Below are 18950 nucleotides of genomic sequence, written 5' to 3' on the forward strand. Positions count from 1 at the left end.
AAAAAAAAAAAAAAGTTTTTCAGTGGAGTACCCCTTTAAATTTGATCATATCCCTTAAAGGAGTCTCCGCCGCGATCAGCGAGTCATACTGCACTCAGCCAATCACCGGCCGCAGCGAAGTCCCGACTCGGCCAACTATAGGCTGAGCGGCAGTGTGACGTTTTCAGCCCCGGCAGCAGGTGCTGGGGCCGAAAACATCACACTGTTGCTCAGCCTATCGCCGGCCAAGTCGGGACTTTGCTGCGGCCGGTGATTGGCTGAGTGCAGTATGACTCACCGACCACCGGCAACGAGGAAGAGGATTGCGGCGGAGACCAGAGTGGGTTACCGGAGGCATCGGGGAGCGAAGGAAGGTATGTACCTCTTTATTTTTTTACTGCCGGCAGTATGGAGGACAATTTTCCGATCCCGGAGTACTCCTTTAAACGTTTCTTCTCACACTAAACAAATGTAATTCTTTTAGCTAAGATGTTCCATGCCCCTTATTAGTTTAGTTGTGCATCTCTGTACCCTTTCCAACTCTAGAACATCCCTGTTGATTACATTGTGATCTTAGACATATGGGCCAGTTATTCAATCAATCAGACTAATCCAGATAAAACTATGGCATATATAAGGTATATAGAACAGCCAATCATAGCTCAGCTTTTCTCTTTTAGGCTGGGTTCACACCACGTTTTTGCAATACAGTTCCGGTATCAGGTTTTTGATTAAAAAAATGGATTCCTGAAAACCGGACTAAACTGTATCAAAACGTGTTTACAAATTTTAATCTGTATACAGTTTGAAAAATGATGTCCGGTTGCATCTGTTTTTTTTAAGAAAAAAAACGTATAAGTTTTGAACTTTTCATTCCATTATGAATAAAGTTTCACTTGTTTGATTAAAATTTCAAGAAAAAACCTGTGCAAAGTCAAAAATAGTATGGTACAAACCTGATGGAACCTTACGCACATACGGTTCTGTACGGTTCCCATTGACTCCCATGTTAAAAACATTTTTTTTTTTTTAAACGTATACGTTTCAATACGGTTTTTCACCCAGAACAAAAACAGTGGTAGGCTATGATTTTGGGTACGGGAAAAAAACTGATGCAAAATGAACACAACCTGATGCATCTTTTGGCATACGGTTTTCAATACGGTTCCATACGGTTTTCAAACAGAAAACGTGTACGGGAACTGTATTGCAAAAACGTGGTGTGAACCCGGCCTTACTGTTCTGGTAAAGTGAAAGCTGAGCTGTGATTGGTTGGTTGCCATAGTCAGGCAGATGCCATTATTTTTGGTTAAGCTGGTGTGTACCATTTGAAGTTTCCATCTTCAATGCTTTCGTGAAGTTCAATGAAAGTGGCTAAAGCTTATTCATGATAAGTGTCCATCTTGAGAAGGGTAGTGGTAGAGAAAAAAAGAAGACCTGCCTGGAGCTGAAGAGGTCTCTTTTCCTCCACCCTTTTTTCATTGCAACATAGGACAAGTGGCCCTTGTTCCTGGGACCTACCGGTTGAGCAGTGACTTGGATACCATCTGGTACCCCTTTATTGGGATGATAGGTGTTTTGTCTACTGTATTAAGATGAGCATCAAACCTGATAGAGATGTAGGTCTCCCCCCCCCCCCCATACAGTTTTGCTTCAAATTTTGACAAGGATAATTCACGAGGTGCAGATCTCTCTCTCTCTTTCTTTCCTTTTTCCTCCTCCTCCATCTTGAGATGGAGAAAACAAGCAGCATCCATAAGGGCAAAACCAAAAGAAACTCAAAGAATAATAATTGAAATATACACTTATGTTACCTACTGGATAGACATAATGTTAATATAAAAGGTCTTCAGAGGGGAACCAATCTGCTGCACTGCTAGTCCCCAGTGTCCTGGGAAATCCTTCCCCTATCAATGTTTTCAATCTTGCAACAGTCACGTAGGATCTGACTTTCCACAAGGGCTGCTGATGACAGGAAATTCAGTTTTTGTTCTTGGAGATAATAAGACTTCATCTGAGGAGTCTGGCAGCAGCTTACCTCCCCTCAGAAAACACCCGGCCAAGCCAAAATTCCAAGTGTATGGCGGGATCGCTGATGGACAAATGATAACCGTCAGCGAAATGATTGCATGTGTACGGGGCTACCTTCAGGACCTGTGCACTCCTGGCCTGGTACACCCTTTTTATGCAATAAATCAGTGGTCTCAAACTGTGGCCCTCCAGATGTTGCAAAACTTCAACTCCCAGCATGCCCGGACAGCCATGCTGGAAGTTGAAGTTTTGCAACATCTGGAGAGCCACAGTTTGAGACAACTGTGATAAATAGATAAACAACAGCCTACAAAACCCTATTCATAAGCCTGGATAAAGGAATTTTACTTTTTTTTTTTTTTTTTTTTTAACAGATTTCAAGCTATCACTGCAGCAGAATATAGGGGAGATGGCCTAAAAGTACAGAACAAAATAGAATTATTCCTCACTCATTTTACAAACAAAAAAGTAAAACTACATAAAGAATTATCTTCTGTGTGGCCAAGGAGAAAAGACCACCATTTGCTCGTCTTTAACTTATTTCTGACCATACGCCTGCCCATACACATAAGCAGGATCGGCCAAGTATGGGGGCCTTGCCACCGTACCCCAAATGTCAGAGAAGACCAAGATCCTTTGTTATGCAAAGAGATAAGCAGCGCCAGGAATATCACTTGCCATTTGCGAAATGTTTTTTAACCAAACTTCATAGTGCAGTGAGGAAAGCCCAGCTCTCCTACTGTGCGACACAAGAAGCTGTTGTCTGTAGAGCCAATATACAGCCACAGTCACATGAACAACTTGTTTACTCCGATTATAGAAGATGAGTCGACCCGTCAAAGCATTCCTCAGCTAAACTGTCCAAGCACCGTTACTAATCCATGACATTGGAAACATCAACAAAATCAGAACAAATGATATCACAGAAGTCGAAATATACAGAGGCAGACAAAGGGCGGACTGTTCAAGGCGAGCGTATACCCCGGTGACAATCTGCATATATGACCTGACCACCATGGAGATCTAGAGTGGACCTGACCACCATGGAGATCTAGAGTGGACCTGACCACCATGGAGATCTAGAGTGGACCTGACCACCATGGAGATCTAGAGTGGACCTGACCACCATGGAGATCTAGAGTGAGCCTGACCACCATGGAGATCTAGAGTGGACCTGACCACCATGGAGATCTAGAGTGGACCTGACCACCATGGAGATCTAGAGTGGACCTGACCACCATGGAGTTCTAGAGTGGACCTGACCACCATGGAGATCTAGAGTGAGCCTGACCACCATGGAGATCTAGAGTGGACCTGACCACCATGGAGATCTAGAGTGGACCTGACCACCATGGAGATCTAGAGTGGACCTGACCACCATGGAGATCTAGAGTGGACCTGACCACCATGGAGATCTAGAGTGGACCTGACCACCATGGAGATCTAGAGTGGACCTGACCACCATGGAGATCTAGAGTGGACCTGACCACCATGGAGATCTAGAGTGGACCTGACCACCATGGACATCTAGTGTGGACCTGACCACCATGGAGATCTAGTGTGGACCTGACCACCATGGAGATCTAGAGTGGACCTGACCACCATGGAGATCTAGAGTGGACCTGACCACCATGGAGATCTAGAGTGGGCCTGACCACCATGGAGATCTAGAGTGGACCTAACCACCATGGAGATCTAGAGTGGACCTGACCACCATGGAGATCTAGAGTGGACCTGACCACCATGGAGATCTAGTGTGGACCTGACCACCATGGAGATCTAGTGTGGACCTGACCACCATGGAGATCTAGTGTGGACCTGACCACCATGAGATCTAGTGTGGACCTGACCACCATGAGATCTAGTGTGGACCTGACCACCATGGAGATCTAGTGTGGACCTTACCACCATGGAGATCTAGTGTGGACCTGACCACCATGGAGATCTAGTGTGGACCTGACCACCATGGAGATCTAGTGTGGACCTGACCACCATGGAGATCTAGTGTGGACCTGACCACCATGGAGATCTAGTGTGGACCTGACCACCATGGAGATCTAGTGTGGACCTGACCACCATGGAGATCTAGTGTGGACCTGACCACCATGGAGATCTAGTGTGGACCTGACCACCATGGAGATCTAGAGTGGACCTGACCACCATGGAGATCTAGTGTGGACCTGACCACCATGGAGATCCAGTGTGGACCTGACCACCATGGAGATCTAGTGTGGACCTGACCACCATGGAGATCTAGTGTGGACCTGACCACCATGAAGATCCAGAGTGGACCTGACCACCATGGAGATCTAGAGTGGACCTGACCACCATGGAGATCTAGTGTGGACCTGACCACCATGGAGATCTAGTGTGGACCTGACCACCATGGAGATCTAGTGTGGACATCAACACTCACAAGCACTTAGGGGGAGATTTATCAAAACCTGTGTAGAGGTAAAGTTGTACAGTTGCCCATAGCAACCAATCAGCTAGCTTCTTTCATTCTTAAGGTCTATGAATGAAATGAAAGAAGCGATCTGATTGGTTGCTATGGGCAACTGGGCCTCTCCACAGGTTTTTATAAATGTCCCCCTTAGCATATTAAAAGGGTATTCCGGCTTTATACATATTATCCCCTTATCCAGAGGATAGGGGATAAGATGTATGATCGCAGGGGTCTCACCACTGGGGACCCACGCAATCTCGGTGCAGCCCCCGGCAATCTGTGCCAGGCACTGACTGAGACAGGGACATGACGTCATGACCACACCCCTAGTGCCATCATGGCCATGCCCCCTCCATTCATGTCTATGGGAGGGGGCGTGGAGGCCGTCGCTCCCCCTCCCATAGACATGAATGGAGGGGGAGTGACGTCACTAGGGGCGTGGCCGTGAATCACTTCCCCGTCGCACAGAATACTGGGGGCTGCACAGAGATTGCGGGGATCCCCAGTGGTGGGACCCCTGCGATCATTCATCTTATCCCCTATCCTCTGGATAGGGGATAAGATGTATAAAGCCGGAATACCCCTTTAACTTTGGAGGAATTAAAGGGGAGCTCTACAATTTTACAATTAATAGTGAAATCAAAGAGCACTAGATCTGTTTATACTTCCTAATATACACTCGCTGTGAAGCGGCTCCATAATTTGTCTACATAAGTCTTATAGGTTATTGTTAGAATGACAGTGCACTCAGCGATGGATACTTAACTATCCTCATCCGTATCGAGAGCTCCACCTTGCTCATGCGCTTCGAAACGTTGCATGACAGAGCGGTATGTGTTGGAGTAGGATGTCTGGGCATGCTGGGAGTGGTAGTTTTAGAACAGCTGGAGGGCAGCAGGTTGGAAACCACAGCTCTTAATTGTACGACGGTCTTCTGACGCTCCATTTGCAGATGGTGTTGGTGAAGAGAAGGGTCAAGTGTGTTGGATTTTCACTGCCCGAACCCATCGTACTTGGAGGGATAAGCTGGTGCCTGCTTGTAGCATGTATGCAGCCATCTCTTCTGGAGGTAGGTAGGTTAGGGAATCATCCTCTTTTAGATAGAACCCCCAGAAGATAGGTAAGTAGGGAATCCCCCAATTATATGAAAGTCCCCAGTAGGTAGGTAGGTTAGGGAATCATACCTTTTTTGGCATAAGAACTATAATAATGCCCCTATCTGCACATAAAAGGCCCGATGGGACCGGAGAAGATCCACAGCTCCCTGACGGTGCTCTTTATAATCTGCTGTGACCACTAGAATCTTATAACTGGATAAGTATCTGCAGATAAATTGTCAGGCTCCGCCACTCTGCTACCGAAACTACAGCTGGTTTCAGTAACACTTTTACAAAATAGAAAGAGGAAGGAACCTTATGTTTTTCTCAAAAGAAAAGGTTACAATAGGACTGTCTGTAAATACAGTGGTCCCTCAAGTTACAATATGAATCGGTTCCAGGACGACCATTGTATGTTGAGACCATATCTCTATGGAAACCTGGTAATTGGTTCTGAAGCCACCAAAATGTTATCCAAAAATAGGTAAAAGTGAGGATTGAACAAAATATAGATAAAACAAGTCCTTACATATTAAAGTAATAAAGATCTGCTGGGAGCTGTAAATCACTGTCTATGTAGAGGACTGGAGCTTCTTCAGGGTCCTGTACAGTACACGCAGTGTCCCAAAAAAGTCAAATGGAGCCGGCCTTAGATGGTGTCCAAAGGAGCAGCTATCCCTGGCACAGGTAAAGAGTACAGAACATGTACTACCTCCCTGTACTGTAGGGGGCGCTACCAGACAGGAATTCAGTGCATGCGCTTCAGTAATACAGGGGTTTTACCAGTGAATGCCCATTCTGATTGGTCGGTTTTTCCAGCCATTGACACATTTCACAGATCTGGACTGTCTGTAGCATTGTATGTTGAGTTTAGTTTCAAGTTAACATGGTCGAGAAAAGACCAATGTATGTTGAGGCCATTGTAATAGGAGTAAAGTCTATTGTGTTGCTATGTACCACAGTCAATCAGGGCTAGGCTTAGGAATGTGCCTCTGCTGCAGTCATAATGGTGCATTACCTGTCACTACAGAAGGGGGTGCCATTGGCCTTGATGGCCCGGCAACCAAACCTGGAGCTCCTGATGCGACATTTGATACCCAAAACTGTAAAAAGGCAGCTGCACATGACAGAATCAATAATACATAGTAGTACATAGGGCAGTGTTTCCCAACCAATGTGCTTCAACTGTTGCAAAACTACAACTCCCATGGTGGCACGCCCAGTTGACAAAGCATCCAGAGAAGACTATCACAAATGCCAGAGGGCCACAGGCTGCAGACCTCTAGTATAGAGTCAGAACCATTTTAATGTCTAGATGAGAAACTTTCAGCTACACCCAGATAGGTCTATGAGATATAGGGAGATGCAAACACCTACTGTAAACAATGCCATTCACATGCAAAGGAGTTCCCCGGAGATTTTCTGCTCTATTGTAATGATTTCCCTATGAAAAGGAGTAACACCATATACAAAGAGTAAGAGTTCCCAATAACTTCTGGGAATTTACCACTTAAAGAAGCCTATTTCTTACAAAAACTGCTCCACATCTGTCCTTAGATTGTGTGTGGTATTAAAGGGGTATTCCAGGATTTTTTTTTATCTGACTATGCTACAGGGGTGTAAAGTTAGTGTAGATCATAATGTAGTGTCTGTACCTGTGTGTGACTGTTTTCTCACAATTCTTCGGTGATTTTCACCCCAATATTTATTTTTAACAGCATACAAAATGACTGTTGTCTCAGATTTTTCCCAGGTTGCAATGCGGCCGAGACCTGACATCACTAGTCAGCTGATGACAGGGAGCCTGTCTTCTTCAATGGGTGGAGCGATCGCTTGGTGGGAGAGAGATCAATCTGCAACTAATGCAACAGCTGTGGGCACCCTGATTGAAAACCACAGGCCTTTTGAATGGATGCAGCTCATGTATGTTTCAATGGGTGGGGTGGCTGATGTGTGGGAGGGAGGAAAATAGAATTATGGGATTTGTAGGCAAAAGAAGAAAACTATAACAGGAAATACCAGTTCACAAAAAGCTAGCCACAGTGTTATGGTAATCTCACAACATAGCCATTTAGGCCCAAGACAAGCACAGATCCTTCCTAAGCATGTCCATTACTGTCTGCCAGGTATGTACTAAAATCACCTCATGGTGGATATCCCCTTTATCAAACCAAATTTTCTAAACTAACTCAGATTATATTCACTAACTAATCCTAACATCCCTCCTGCCGTAAAAACAAAATTCTCCAAGCTTTAAAAATCCGTGTATCATACCTTTCCCCTTGCTCACATTGTGTGACCTCCCGGTGGGAGAAAGTGGGCGTTCCCCAGCAGACACAATTTCACTGAAGCCTGTGAGAGTTGTGCCTTGCCATGCCCCGCACGCACTTCCTGAGTTTGGTCTCCTGCCAGGCCGAGAGGAGACCAAACTAACTGTCTGACTTGCGGCAGGGAACAGAACAGAGCCACCTAGTGGTGTTTTTTTTTTATCACATTAAAAACATACAAAGGAATAGAATTTTAACAGGAAGTAAATAGCAAAGTGTCTTATAATTACATAAGGAACAATATATTAAAAGTTTAGTTTGGTGACAGGTACTCTTTAATGAAACCATCGGACATGTAGGCAATGCAGACTGTCCGCAGAATGGAAGCACATGGGTTATCCTGTATATGGCTCATAGGATTTCTATATCATGGCTGATAATAAAAAGATGGTTGATCATGTTGGGGTATTCCGTCCCTAAACAACTTATCCCCTATTGAAGGAATAGGGGATAAGACACCTGGTCACGGGGGTCCGACCACTGGGACCCCCACGATCTCTGGCACGGCACCCCAGTCATCCGGTGCATGGAGCAAACGTCGTTCTGTGCCGGATAACGGGAGACCACAGCCGTCATGCCCCCTCCATTCATGACTATGGGAGGGGGCGTGATGGCTAGTACATTGCCATCACACCCCCTCCCATAGACATGAATGGAGGGGGTATGGTATTACATCACAAACACGGAAGCTCCGAGCTTCCGTGTTCAGAAAGATGGAGTGTCGGCCCAGAGATATCAGGGGGTCTCAGGGGCCGGACCCCCTGTGATCAGGCACCTTATCCTCTATCCTTTGGATAGGGAATAAGATGTCTAGGGGCAGAGTACCCCTTTAACCCCTTAAGGACCAAGGACGTACCGATACGTCCTTGGTCCTGCTCTCCTGATATAACGCAGGGTTACACAGTAACCACGCGTCATATCACGGCGGGCCCGGCGTCATAGTGAAGCCAGGACCCGCCTCTAATAGCGCGCTGCGCCGATCTATTAACCCTTTAGCCGCGCGCTCAGAGCTGAGCCGCGTGGCTAAAAGCGAAAGTGAAAGTTGCTGGCTAGCTCAGTCGGGCTGTTCGGGATAGCCGCGGCGAAATCGCGGCATCCCGAACAGCTTACAGGACAGCGGGAGGGCCCCTTACTGCCTCCTCGCTGTCCGATCGCCGAATGACTGCTCAGTGCCTGAGATCCAGGCATGAGCAGTCATGCGGCAGAATCGTTGATCACTGGTTTCCTATGAGAAACCAGTGATCAATGATGAAGATCAGTGTGTGCAGTGTTATAGGTCCCTATGGGACCTATAACACTGCAAAAAAAAAGTGGAAAAAAAAGTGAATAAAGATCATTTAACTCCTCCCCTATTAAAAGTTTGAATCACCCCCCTTTTCCAATAAAAAAAAAAAAACAAAAAAAAAAAACAGTGTAAATAAAAATAAACATATATGGTATCACCGCGTGCGGAAAGGTCCGAATTATAAAAATATATCATTAATTAAACTGCTCGGTCAATGGCGTGCGCGCAAAAAAATTCCAAAGTCCAAAATAGTGCATTTTTGGTCACTTTTTATATCATTTAAAAATGAATAAAAAGCGATCAAAAAGTCCTATCAATGCAAAAATGGTACCGTTAAAAACGTCAGATCACGGCGCAAAAAATGAGCCCTCATACCGCCCCATACACAGAAAAATAAAAAAGTTATAGGGGTCAGAAAATGACAATTTTAAACGTATTAATTTTCCTGCATGTAGTTATGATTTTTTCCAGAAGTCCGACAAAATCAAACCTATATAAGTAGGGTATCATTTTAATCGTATGGACCTACAGAATAAAGATAAGGTGTCATTTTTACCGAAAAATGTACAACGTAGAAACGGAAGCCCCCAAAAGTTACAAAATGGCGTTTTTTTTTCAATTTTGTCGCACAATGATTTTTTTTCCCCGTTTCACCGTAGATTTTTGGGCAAAATGACTGATGTCATTACAAAGTAGAATTGGTGGCGCAAAAAATAAGCCATAATATGGATTTTTAGGTGCAAAATTGAAAGAGTTATGATTTTTTAAAGGCAAGGAGCAAAAAACGAAAATGCAAAAACGGAAAACCCCCGGTCCTTAAGGGGTTAAGGCCACATGCTCCAGTTAACAGAAAGATCAGTCACATTTGTGTTTCAACTAACCTGATCAGATGGAACCAGTACACCATGTGCTCTGCAACGCTCTGGTGGGACTGTACAATAGTGATATAGAGGTACAGGGCCACTGCCATAGTCCAGAAGAACGAGCAGGTATTGGAGAAAGTGGAGAGGGCCCCCTGGGCAATGCAGTCCCAGCTGGAGTTCTCGAAATCTCGCAGGACTCCATAGAAGTAGGAGGCAGCTGATAATAAGTCCGCCACTGACAGGAAGAGAAGAAGCTGGCGTGGGCGACTCCGGAGCTCTGGCCAACGAACATGGGTGAAGATGATGAGTAAAGATCCCAGGAAGGAGAGAGCACAAGACAGGAGAACGATGACCTGCTCCGACAGGTACAGGTTTGGCTCCGGGGCATCCATCAGGACCATCAGCAAATCCTATCCAGAAAAAACACAAACACATCATTCACCGCACAAGTAATTCTATATGGAACCTGTAAAATGAGGCTCTCACCCTAAAAATAACTTATTTCCTAATTCATTATGCAATTGTTTTATTTTATTTTTTATTTTTTTTAAGAGTCTAGGCAAGTGCTCTCCATCACCCAAAGTGCAAGAAAAAGTGCCAACGTGTCACACTAAAAAAACGTGCACAAAGGATATCACTAAGCCCTTCCCCAACAGGAGAGAGGTCTCCCAACAAACCTACCCTTCACCTCCGGGCCAAAAGGCCGCTGCAAGGATCCAGGTTCGATGCCCCTTTTGCCCCTACTAAGGGGCCGAAAATGCACCTGGCTTCAATCTAGGAATCAGCCGAGGAGCCGTAATTGTAATATTATATATTATTTATAATTAATATGATCTCCCATACTTACAGGTTTATAGCTCTACTCACTGGGTATAAGCGGACATCCTATCCAATAGAATGAGATCACTATTTAGCAATCGCTGTGTGTAAAGTTGGAAATATAGTCCAATTGTTACTACAGCCCATTCATGCATGTGACTTCCTCCAAGACGTGTATATGAGGTGGGGCGTGCAGCCTGTGCTGAGCCATCAAAAAGTATAAAGGGAAAGATAAGGGATGAGGCAACCTAAATGTCAAGGCGGAGCTGTGTTTAAAGGAGTACTCCAGTGAAAGATTTTTTTTTTTACAATTTTTTTTAAATAACCTGGTGCCAGAAAGTTAAACAGATTTGTTAATGACTTCTATTTAAAAATCTTAATCCTTCCAGTACTTATCAGCTGCTGTAAATCTTTTCTTTTTGAATTTTTTTTTCAGTCTGACCACAGTGCTCTCTGCTGACACCTCTGTCCATGTCAGGAACTGTCCAGAGCAGGATAGGTTTGGTATGGGGATTTGTTCCTGCTCTGGACAGTTCCTGACATGGACAGAGGTGTCAGCAGAGAGCACTGTGGTCAGACAGAAAATAAATTCAAAAAGAAAAGAACTTAAGGCAGCTGATAAGTACTGGAAGGATTAAGATTTTTTTAATAGATGTAATTCTACAAATCTGTTTAACTTTCTGGCACCAGTTGATTTAAAAAAAATAATATATAGTTTTCCAGCGGAGTATTCCTTTAATGCATAGCTGTGTTTCTCAACCAGGGTGCCCCCAGCTGTTGCAAAACTACAACTCTCAGCATGCCCGGACAGCCGAAGGCTGTCCGGGCATGCTGGGAGTTGTAGTTTTGCAACAGCAGGAGGCACCCTGGTTGAAAAAACACTGCCATGGTATATGTGTGTTGTAGTCTCACTCTGCAGCCGGGCATGCTGGGAGTTGTAGTTTTGCAACAGCTGGAGACACCCTGGTTGAAAAAACACTGCCATGGTATATGTGTGTTGTAGTCTCACTCTGCAGCCGGGCATGCTGGGAGTTGTAGTTTTGCAACAGCTGGAGGCACACTGGTTTAAAAAACACTGCCATGGTATATGTGTGTTGTAGTCTCACTCTGCAGCCGGGCATGCTAGGAGTTGTAGTTTTGCAACAGCTGGAGGCACACTGGTTTAAAAAACACTGCCATGGTATATGTGTGTTGTAGTCTCACTCTGCAGCCGGGCATGCTGGGAGTTGTAGTTTTGCAACAGCTGGAGGCACACTGGTTTAAAAAACACTGCCATGGTATATGTGTGTTGTAGTCTCACTCTGCAGCCGGGCATGCTGGGAGTTGTAGTTTTGCAACAGCTGGAGGCACACTGGTTTAAAAAACACTGCCATGGTATATGTGTGTTGTAGTCTCACTCTGCAGCCGGGCATGCTGGGAGTTGTAGTTTTGCAACAGCTGGAGGCACACTGGTTGTGAAACATAATTACATGATGCATAGAGCTGGTACCTTTGTTGAAAACAACATGTCAGTCACCCTAGGACCCGCCAGGCATGAATCTGCTAAGTGTGTAGCTGACTGCCCAAGGGCCCTCCGAAGGAATGCAGCAAACCAACCTAGAACCTGACAGACATGTAACTCATTGACCTAAAGCCCTCCGAGGAATGCAACAGACTCACCTAGAACCTGCCAGGGATATAGGTTTCAGACCTAGAGCCCTCCCACTAGTTGACACATCTAGAACCCACCTAGGCATGTAGCTGATGGACCTACAGCTTTCCACATGTGTCACTGACCTACAACCATTTCAGACATACCGCGACTACACTGCTCAGAAAATAAAGGAACACTTAAACAACACAATGTAACTCCAAGTCAATGACACTTCTGTGAAATCACACTGTCCACTCAGGAAGCAACACTGATTGACAATCAATTTCACATGCTGTTGTGCAAATGGAACAGACAACAGGTGGAAATTATAGGCAATTAGCAAGACACCCCCAATAAAGGAGTGGTTCTGCAGGTGGTGACCACAGAACATTTCTCAGTTCCTATGCTTCCTGGCTGATGTTTTGGTCACTTTTGAATGCTGGCGGTGCTTTCACTCTAGTGGTAGCATGAGATGAAGTCTACAACCCACACAAGTGGCTCAGGTAGTGCAGCTCATCCAGGATGGCACATCAATGAGAGCTGTGGCAAGAAGGTTTGCTGTGTCTGTCAGTGTAGTGTCCAGAGCATGGAGGAGCTACCAGGAGAAAGGCCAGTACATCATGAGATGTGGAGGAGGCCATAGGAGGGCAACAACCCAGCATCAGGACTGATACCTCTGACTTTGTGCAAGGAGGAGCACTGCCAGAGTCCTGCAAAGTGACCTCCAGCAGGCCACAAATGTGCATGTGCCCACTCAAATAGTCAGAAACAGACTCCATGAGGGTGGTATGAAGGCCCGATGTCCACAGGTGGGGGTAGTGCTTACAGCCCAACACCCTGCAGGTCGTTTGGCATTTGTCAGACAACACCAAGATTGGCAAATTCGCCACTGGTGCCCTGTGCTCTTCACAGATGAAAGCAGGTTCACACAGAGCACATGTGACAGGGTCTGGAGACGCTGTGGAGAACGTTCTGCTGCCTGCAACATCCTCCAGCATGCCGGATTTGGCGGTGGGTCAGTAATGGTGTGGGGTGGCATTTCTTTGGGGGGCCGCAAAGCCCTCCATGTGCTTGCCAGAGGTAGCCTGACTGCCAATAGGTACCGAGATGAGATCCTCAGACCCCTTGTGAGACCATATGCTGGTGCGGTTGGCCCTGGGTTCCTCCTAATGCAAGACAATGCTAGACCTCATGTGGCTGGAGTGTGTCAGCAGTTCCTGCAGGAGGAAGGCATTGATGCTATGGACTGGCCCGCCCGTTCACCAGAGCTGAATCCGATTGAGCACATCTGGGACATCATGTCTCGCTCCATCCACCAACGCCATGTTGCACCACAGACTGTCCAGGAGTTGGTGGATGCTTTAGTCCAGGTCTGGGAGGACATCCCTCAGGAGACCATCCTCCACCTCATCAGGACCATGCCCAGGCATTGTAGGGAGGTCATACGGGCACGTGGAGGCCACACACACTACTGAGCCTCATTGTGACTTGTTTTAAGGACATTACATAAAGTTGGATCAGCCTGTAGTGTGGTTTTCCATTTTTATTTTGAGTGTGACTCCATATCCAGACCTCCATGGGTTTATAAATTTGATTTCCATTGATAATTTTTGTGTGATTTTGTTGTCAGCACATTCAACTATGTAAAGACGAAAGTATTTCATACGATTAATCCATTCATTCATTCAGATCTAGGATGTGTTATCTTAGTGTTCCCTTTATTATTTTGAGCAGTGTATATTATCAGTCTCATCTACTATAGCAGCCACCAGCAGAGAATATTCTAGGTGTGACAACGGCTCTAGAACCGTTCACTAGTGAAGGACGATCCCAGCACTTCTCTCTGGGGGTTAAACGTTATGTGTGTGGATGGTCACCTGAAGAGAGCAAAGGGTCAATCATTGTAAATGATAACGTAAAGTGAAATAAATGAGAACAGACACATCTACAATCCTGAGGAAAAGATTGCAGCCCCATGTAATTAACAGTCCTACGGAAACAATAGCAACCCCATGTAAATTATAACCGCCCCATGTGATAGAGAACACTGTGTAAACAACTACAAACCTATGTAATAGATAACAGTCCCATGTAAGTGATAACAGTGTAAACTACAGTCCCATGTAAGCGATAACACTGTCTACACAACTACAGTCCCATGTAAGCGATAACACTGTGTACAAACTACAGTCCCATGTAAACAATAACACTGTGTACACAACTACAGTCCCATGTAAACAATAACACTGTGTACACAACTACAGTCCCATGTAAACGATAACACTGTGTACACAACTACAGTCCCATGTAAGCAATAACACTGTGTACACAACTACAGTCCCATGTAAGCAATAACACTGTGTACACAACTACAGTCCCATGTAAACGATAACACTGTGTACACAACTATAGTCCCATGTAAGCGATAACACTGTGTACACAACTGTAGTCCCATGTAAACGATAACACTGTGTACACAACTACAGTCCCATGTAAACGATAACGCTGTGTACACAACTACAGTCCCATGTAAACGATAACACTGTGTACACAACTACAGTCCCATGTAAACGATAACGCTGTGTACACAACTACAGTCCCATGTAAACGATAACGCTGTGTACACAACTACAGTCCCATGTAAGCGATAACACTGTGTACACAACTACAGTCCCATGTAAGCGATAACACTGTGTACACAACTACAGTCCCATGTAAACGATAACACTGTGTACACAACTACAGTCCCATGTAAACGATAACACTGTATACAACTACAGTCCCATGTAAATGATAACACTGTGTAAACAACTACAGTCCCATGTAAACGATAACACTGTACACAACTACAGTCCCATGTAAACGATAACACTGTGTAAACAACTACAGTCCCATGTAAGCGATAACACTGTGTACACAACTACAGTCCCATGTAAGCGATAACACTGTGTAAACGATAACACTGTGTACACAACTACAGTCCCATGTAAGCGATAACACTGTGTAAACTATAACACTGTGTACACAACTACAGTCCCATGTAAGCGATAACACTGTGTAAACTATAACACTGTGTACACAACTACAGTCCCATGTAAGCGATAACACTGTGTACACAACTACAGTCCCATGTAAGCGATAACACTGTGTACACAACTACAGTCCCATGTAAACGATAACACTGTGTAAACGATAACACTGTGTACACAACTACAGTCCCATGTAAGCGATAACACTGTGTACACAACTACAGTCCCATGTAAGCGATAACACTGTGTAAACTATAACACTGTGTACACAACTACAGTCCCATGTAAGCGATAACACTGTGTAAACTATAACACTGTGTACACAACTACAGTCCCATGTAAGCGATAACACTGTGTACACAACTACAGTCCCATGTAAGCGATAACACTGTGTACACAACTACAGTCCCATGTAAACGATAACACTGTGTAAACGATAACACTGTGTACACAACTACAGTCCCATGTAAGCGATAACACTGTGTACACAACTACAGTCCCATGTAAGCGATAACAGTGTACACAACTACAGTCCCATGTAAACGATAACACTGTGTACACAACTACAGTCCCATGTAAACGATAACACTGTGTACACAACTACAGTCCCATGTAAGCGATAACACTGTGTACACAACTACAGTCCCATGTAAACGATAACACTGTGTACACAACTACAGTCCCATGTAAACGATAACACTGTATACAACTACAGTCCCATGTAAATGATAACACTGTGTACACAACTGCAGTCCAATGTAAGCGATAACACTGTGTACACAACTGCAGTCCCATGTAAGCGATAACACTGTGTACACAACTGCAGTCCCATGTAAATGATAACACTGTGTGAACAGTACCGGTCCCATTATTAGGCAGAGCAATCACTAAATGTTTGCAGATTGGAAGCTGGAGGGGCAATTACTGTAGATACTTGAGATACACAGCGTGATACAGACATAGCTTAGATACGGTGCGGTGATTGTATGTATTAGTATACAGTAGAGATATACACCGCAGCACTGACCTGTCCCGGATCTCCTCAGTGTCCCGCCGCCCGCCGTGTACAGGGAGGAGTCTTGGCCCGGGACATCCGGAGAGAGCAGGAAACGTCCACACAGCCGGCAGAACGACAGGAGCCGCAGGATCAGGAGAGCCCCGGTACAAGCTCCGAGACTTCTCTAAGCGCCGCTGTATACTACTATCCTGCCGCCAGGGGCGCTGTCATCGCTTCCAGTACAGCTGATCACAACTTGACAGCATTCTGCACTTCCTTCCATCCGCCAGCAGGTGGCGCTGAGAAGTTTCAGTGGTTATAGGACACGTTTGTTGTGCTCATATATTGTGAAAATATACAGCTGGCTGGGAATTGTAGTTCTACTTGATTGTGGAAAATAGTTACTACGTAACATTGTTGGATAATTTAGGAAAAAGATGTATCTAGGCTCATGGGCCCATTTAAACGTTTGACTTGCAGCACAGACATATCAAAGGTTTAGATTGGTCAGGGAAGCAGTGCTAATATATAGGCCCCCTCTGATTGTTACATACAGCCAGGTGAAGTACAAGGTAGCACGCTTCACTCCCTGCTTTGGCCCTTAAAGGGGTACTCCGCTGCTCAGCATTTAAAGGGGTACTCCGTCACGCCCCCTCCCATAGACTTGCATTGAGGGGGCGGGGCTATGACATCACGAGCTCCCAGCGCCAGCTTCAGCGTTTATAGTCCATCCCTTCACACCCATGTCACCATGGCCGGATTAACGTAGGGGCTGATGGAGCTGCAGCTCCAGGCCCCTATAGTAAAATATGCCACTAAAGCCGGCCACTAAAAAGGCCGCCGAGGAGCGGAGCCGCCCGCGGCTGCAAGACCGCGAGAGAACAGAGTTTAAATCTTCTCTACTCTCGCAACTCTGGACATCCCTGTGTCCCAAAAAATCTTTTCGGGACACAAGGATGTCCCAGCGGTTACCTCTCTGCGACGGCCCCCGCGTTAACTTTAAAAATGCAGGGGCCGCCGGGAGGTAACGCACGCAGGGACGTCACTGACGTCCGGTGCGTGCGCCCATGGCAACAGCAGAGCGGAGCAGTGAGGAGGAGGACGCGCTCGCATGGTAAGTAGCCTGTCTGTTGTACGTCATCTTCAGTGTTCCGACCACCACTCCTCCGGTCCCAGGACCAACTGCTATGGCCTGTAGGCCATAGCAGTAGATTGTGACCCCGGACAGGAGGAGTGGTGGTCAGAACACTGAAGTGGGGCAGTACACAGGCATACAGCCTCCAGCCATACACTGTATATGGCTGGAGGCTATATGTCTGTGTGGGAACTGTACTGCCCCTAATGTGGGGGAACTATACTGCACCTAATGTGGGGGAACTGTACTGCACCTAATAGGGGGGAACTATACTGCACCTAATGTGGGGAACTATACTGCACCTAATTTGGGGGAACTATACTGCACCTAATGTGGGGGAACTGTACTGCACCTAATGTGGGGGACTATACTGCACCTAATGTGGGGGAACTATACTGCACCTAATGTGGGGGAACTATACTGCACCTAATGTGGGGAACTATACTGCACCTAATGTGGGGAACTATACTGCACCTAATGTGGGTAACTATACTGCACCTAATGTGGGGGAACTATACTGCACCTAATGTGGGGAACTATACTGCACCTAATGTGGGGAACTATACTGCACCTAATGTGGGGAACTATACTGCACCTAATGTGGGGAGAACTATACTGCACCTAATGTGGGGGAACTGTACTGCACCTAATGTGGGGGACTATACTGCACCTAATGTGGGGGAGCTATACTGCACCTAATGTAGGGGAACTATTCTACACCTAATGTGGGGGAACTATACTGCACCTAATGTGGGGGAACTATATTGCACCTAATGTGGGGAACTATACTGCACCTAATTTGGGGGAACTATACTGCACCTAATGTGGGGAACTGTACTGCACCTAATGTGGGGGAACTGTACTGCACCTAATGTGGGGGACTATACTGCACCTAATGTGGGGAACTATACTGCACCTAATGTGGGGGAGCTATACTGCACCTAATGTGGGGGAACTATACTGCACCTAATGTGGAGAACTATACTGCACCTAATGTGGGGAACTATACTGCACCTAATGTGGGGAACTATACTGCACCTAATGTGGGGAACTATACTGCACCTAATGTGGGGGAACTATACTGCACCTAATGTGGGGAACTATATTGCACCTAATGTGGGGAGAACTATACTGCACCTAATGTGGGGGAACTGTACTGCACCTAATGTGAGGGAACTATACTGCACCTAATGTGGGGAACTATACTGCACCTAATGTGGGGAACTATACTGCACCTAATGTGGGGGAACTATACTGCACCTAATGTGGGGAACTATACTGCACCTAATGTGGGGAACTATACTGCACC

The 18950-nt window shown here is 45.7% G+C and overlaps 1 protein-coding gene across 2 annotated transcripts in view; it reads right to left on the reverse strand.

Moving 5' to 3' along the window:
• GPR157 (G protein-coupled receptor 157) overlaps nucleotides 1-16820 on the reverse strand; it is a 43027-nt gene extending 26207 nt beyond the window's left edge. The window contains exons 1-2 of one of the 2 annotated variants that reach the window (XM_056542989.1): nucleotides 16537-16820; nucleotides 10047-10438 (exon numbers count right to left, since the gene is read on the reverse strand). In XM_056542989.1, the coding sequence (XP_056398964.1) occupies nucleotides 10047-10429 (383 nt within the window). In that variant the 5' untranslated portion in view covers nucleotides 10430-10438; nucleotides 16537-16820. The remainder of the gene's footprint in view (nucleotides 1-10046; nucleotides 10439-16536) is intronic. The other variant, XM_056542988.1, reaches the window with a different exon arrangement.
• Between the last annotated feature and the right edge of the window lie 2130 nt (nucleotides 16821-18950).

This window comes from Hyla sarda, chromosome 10, assembly GCF_029499605.1.
Source record: "Hyla sarda isolate aHylSar1 chromosome 10, aHylSar1.hap1, whole genome shotgun sequence".
NCBI lineage: Eukaryota > Metazoa > Chordata > Amphibia > Anura > Hylidae > Hyla > Hyla sarda.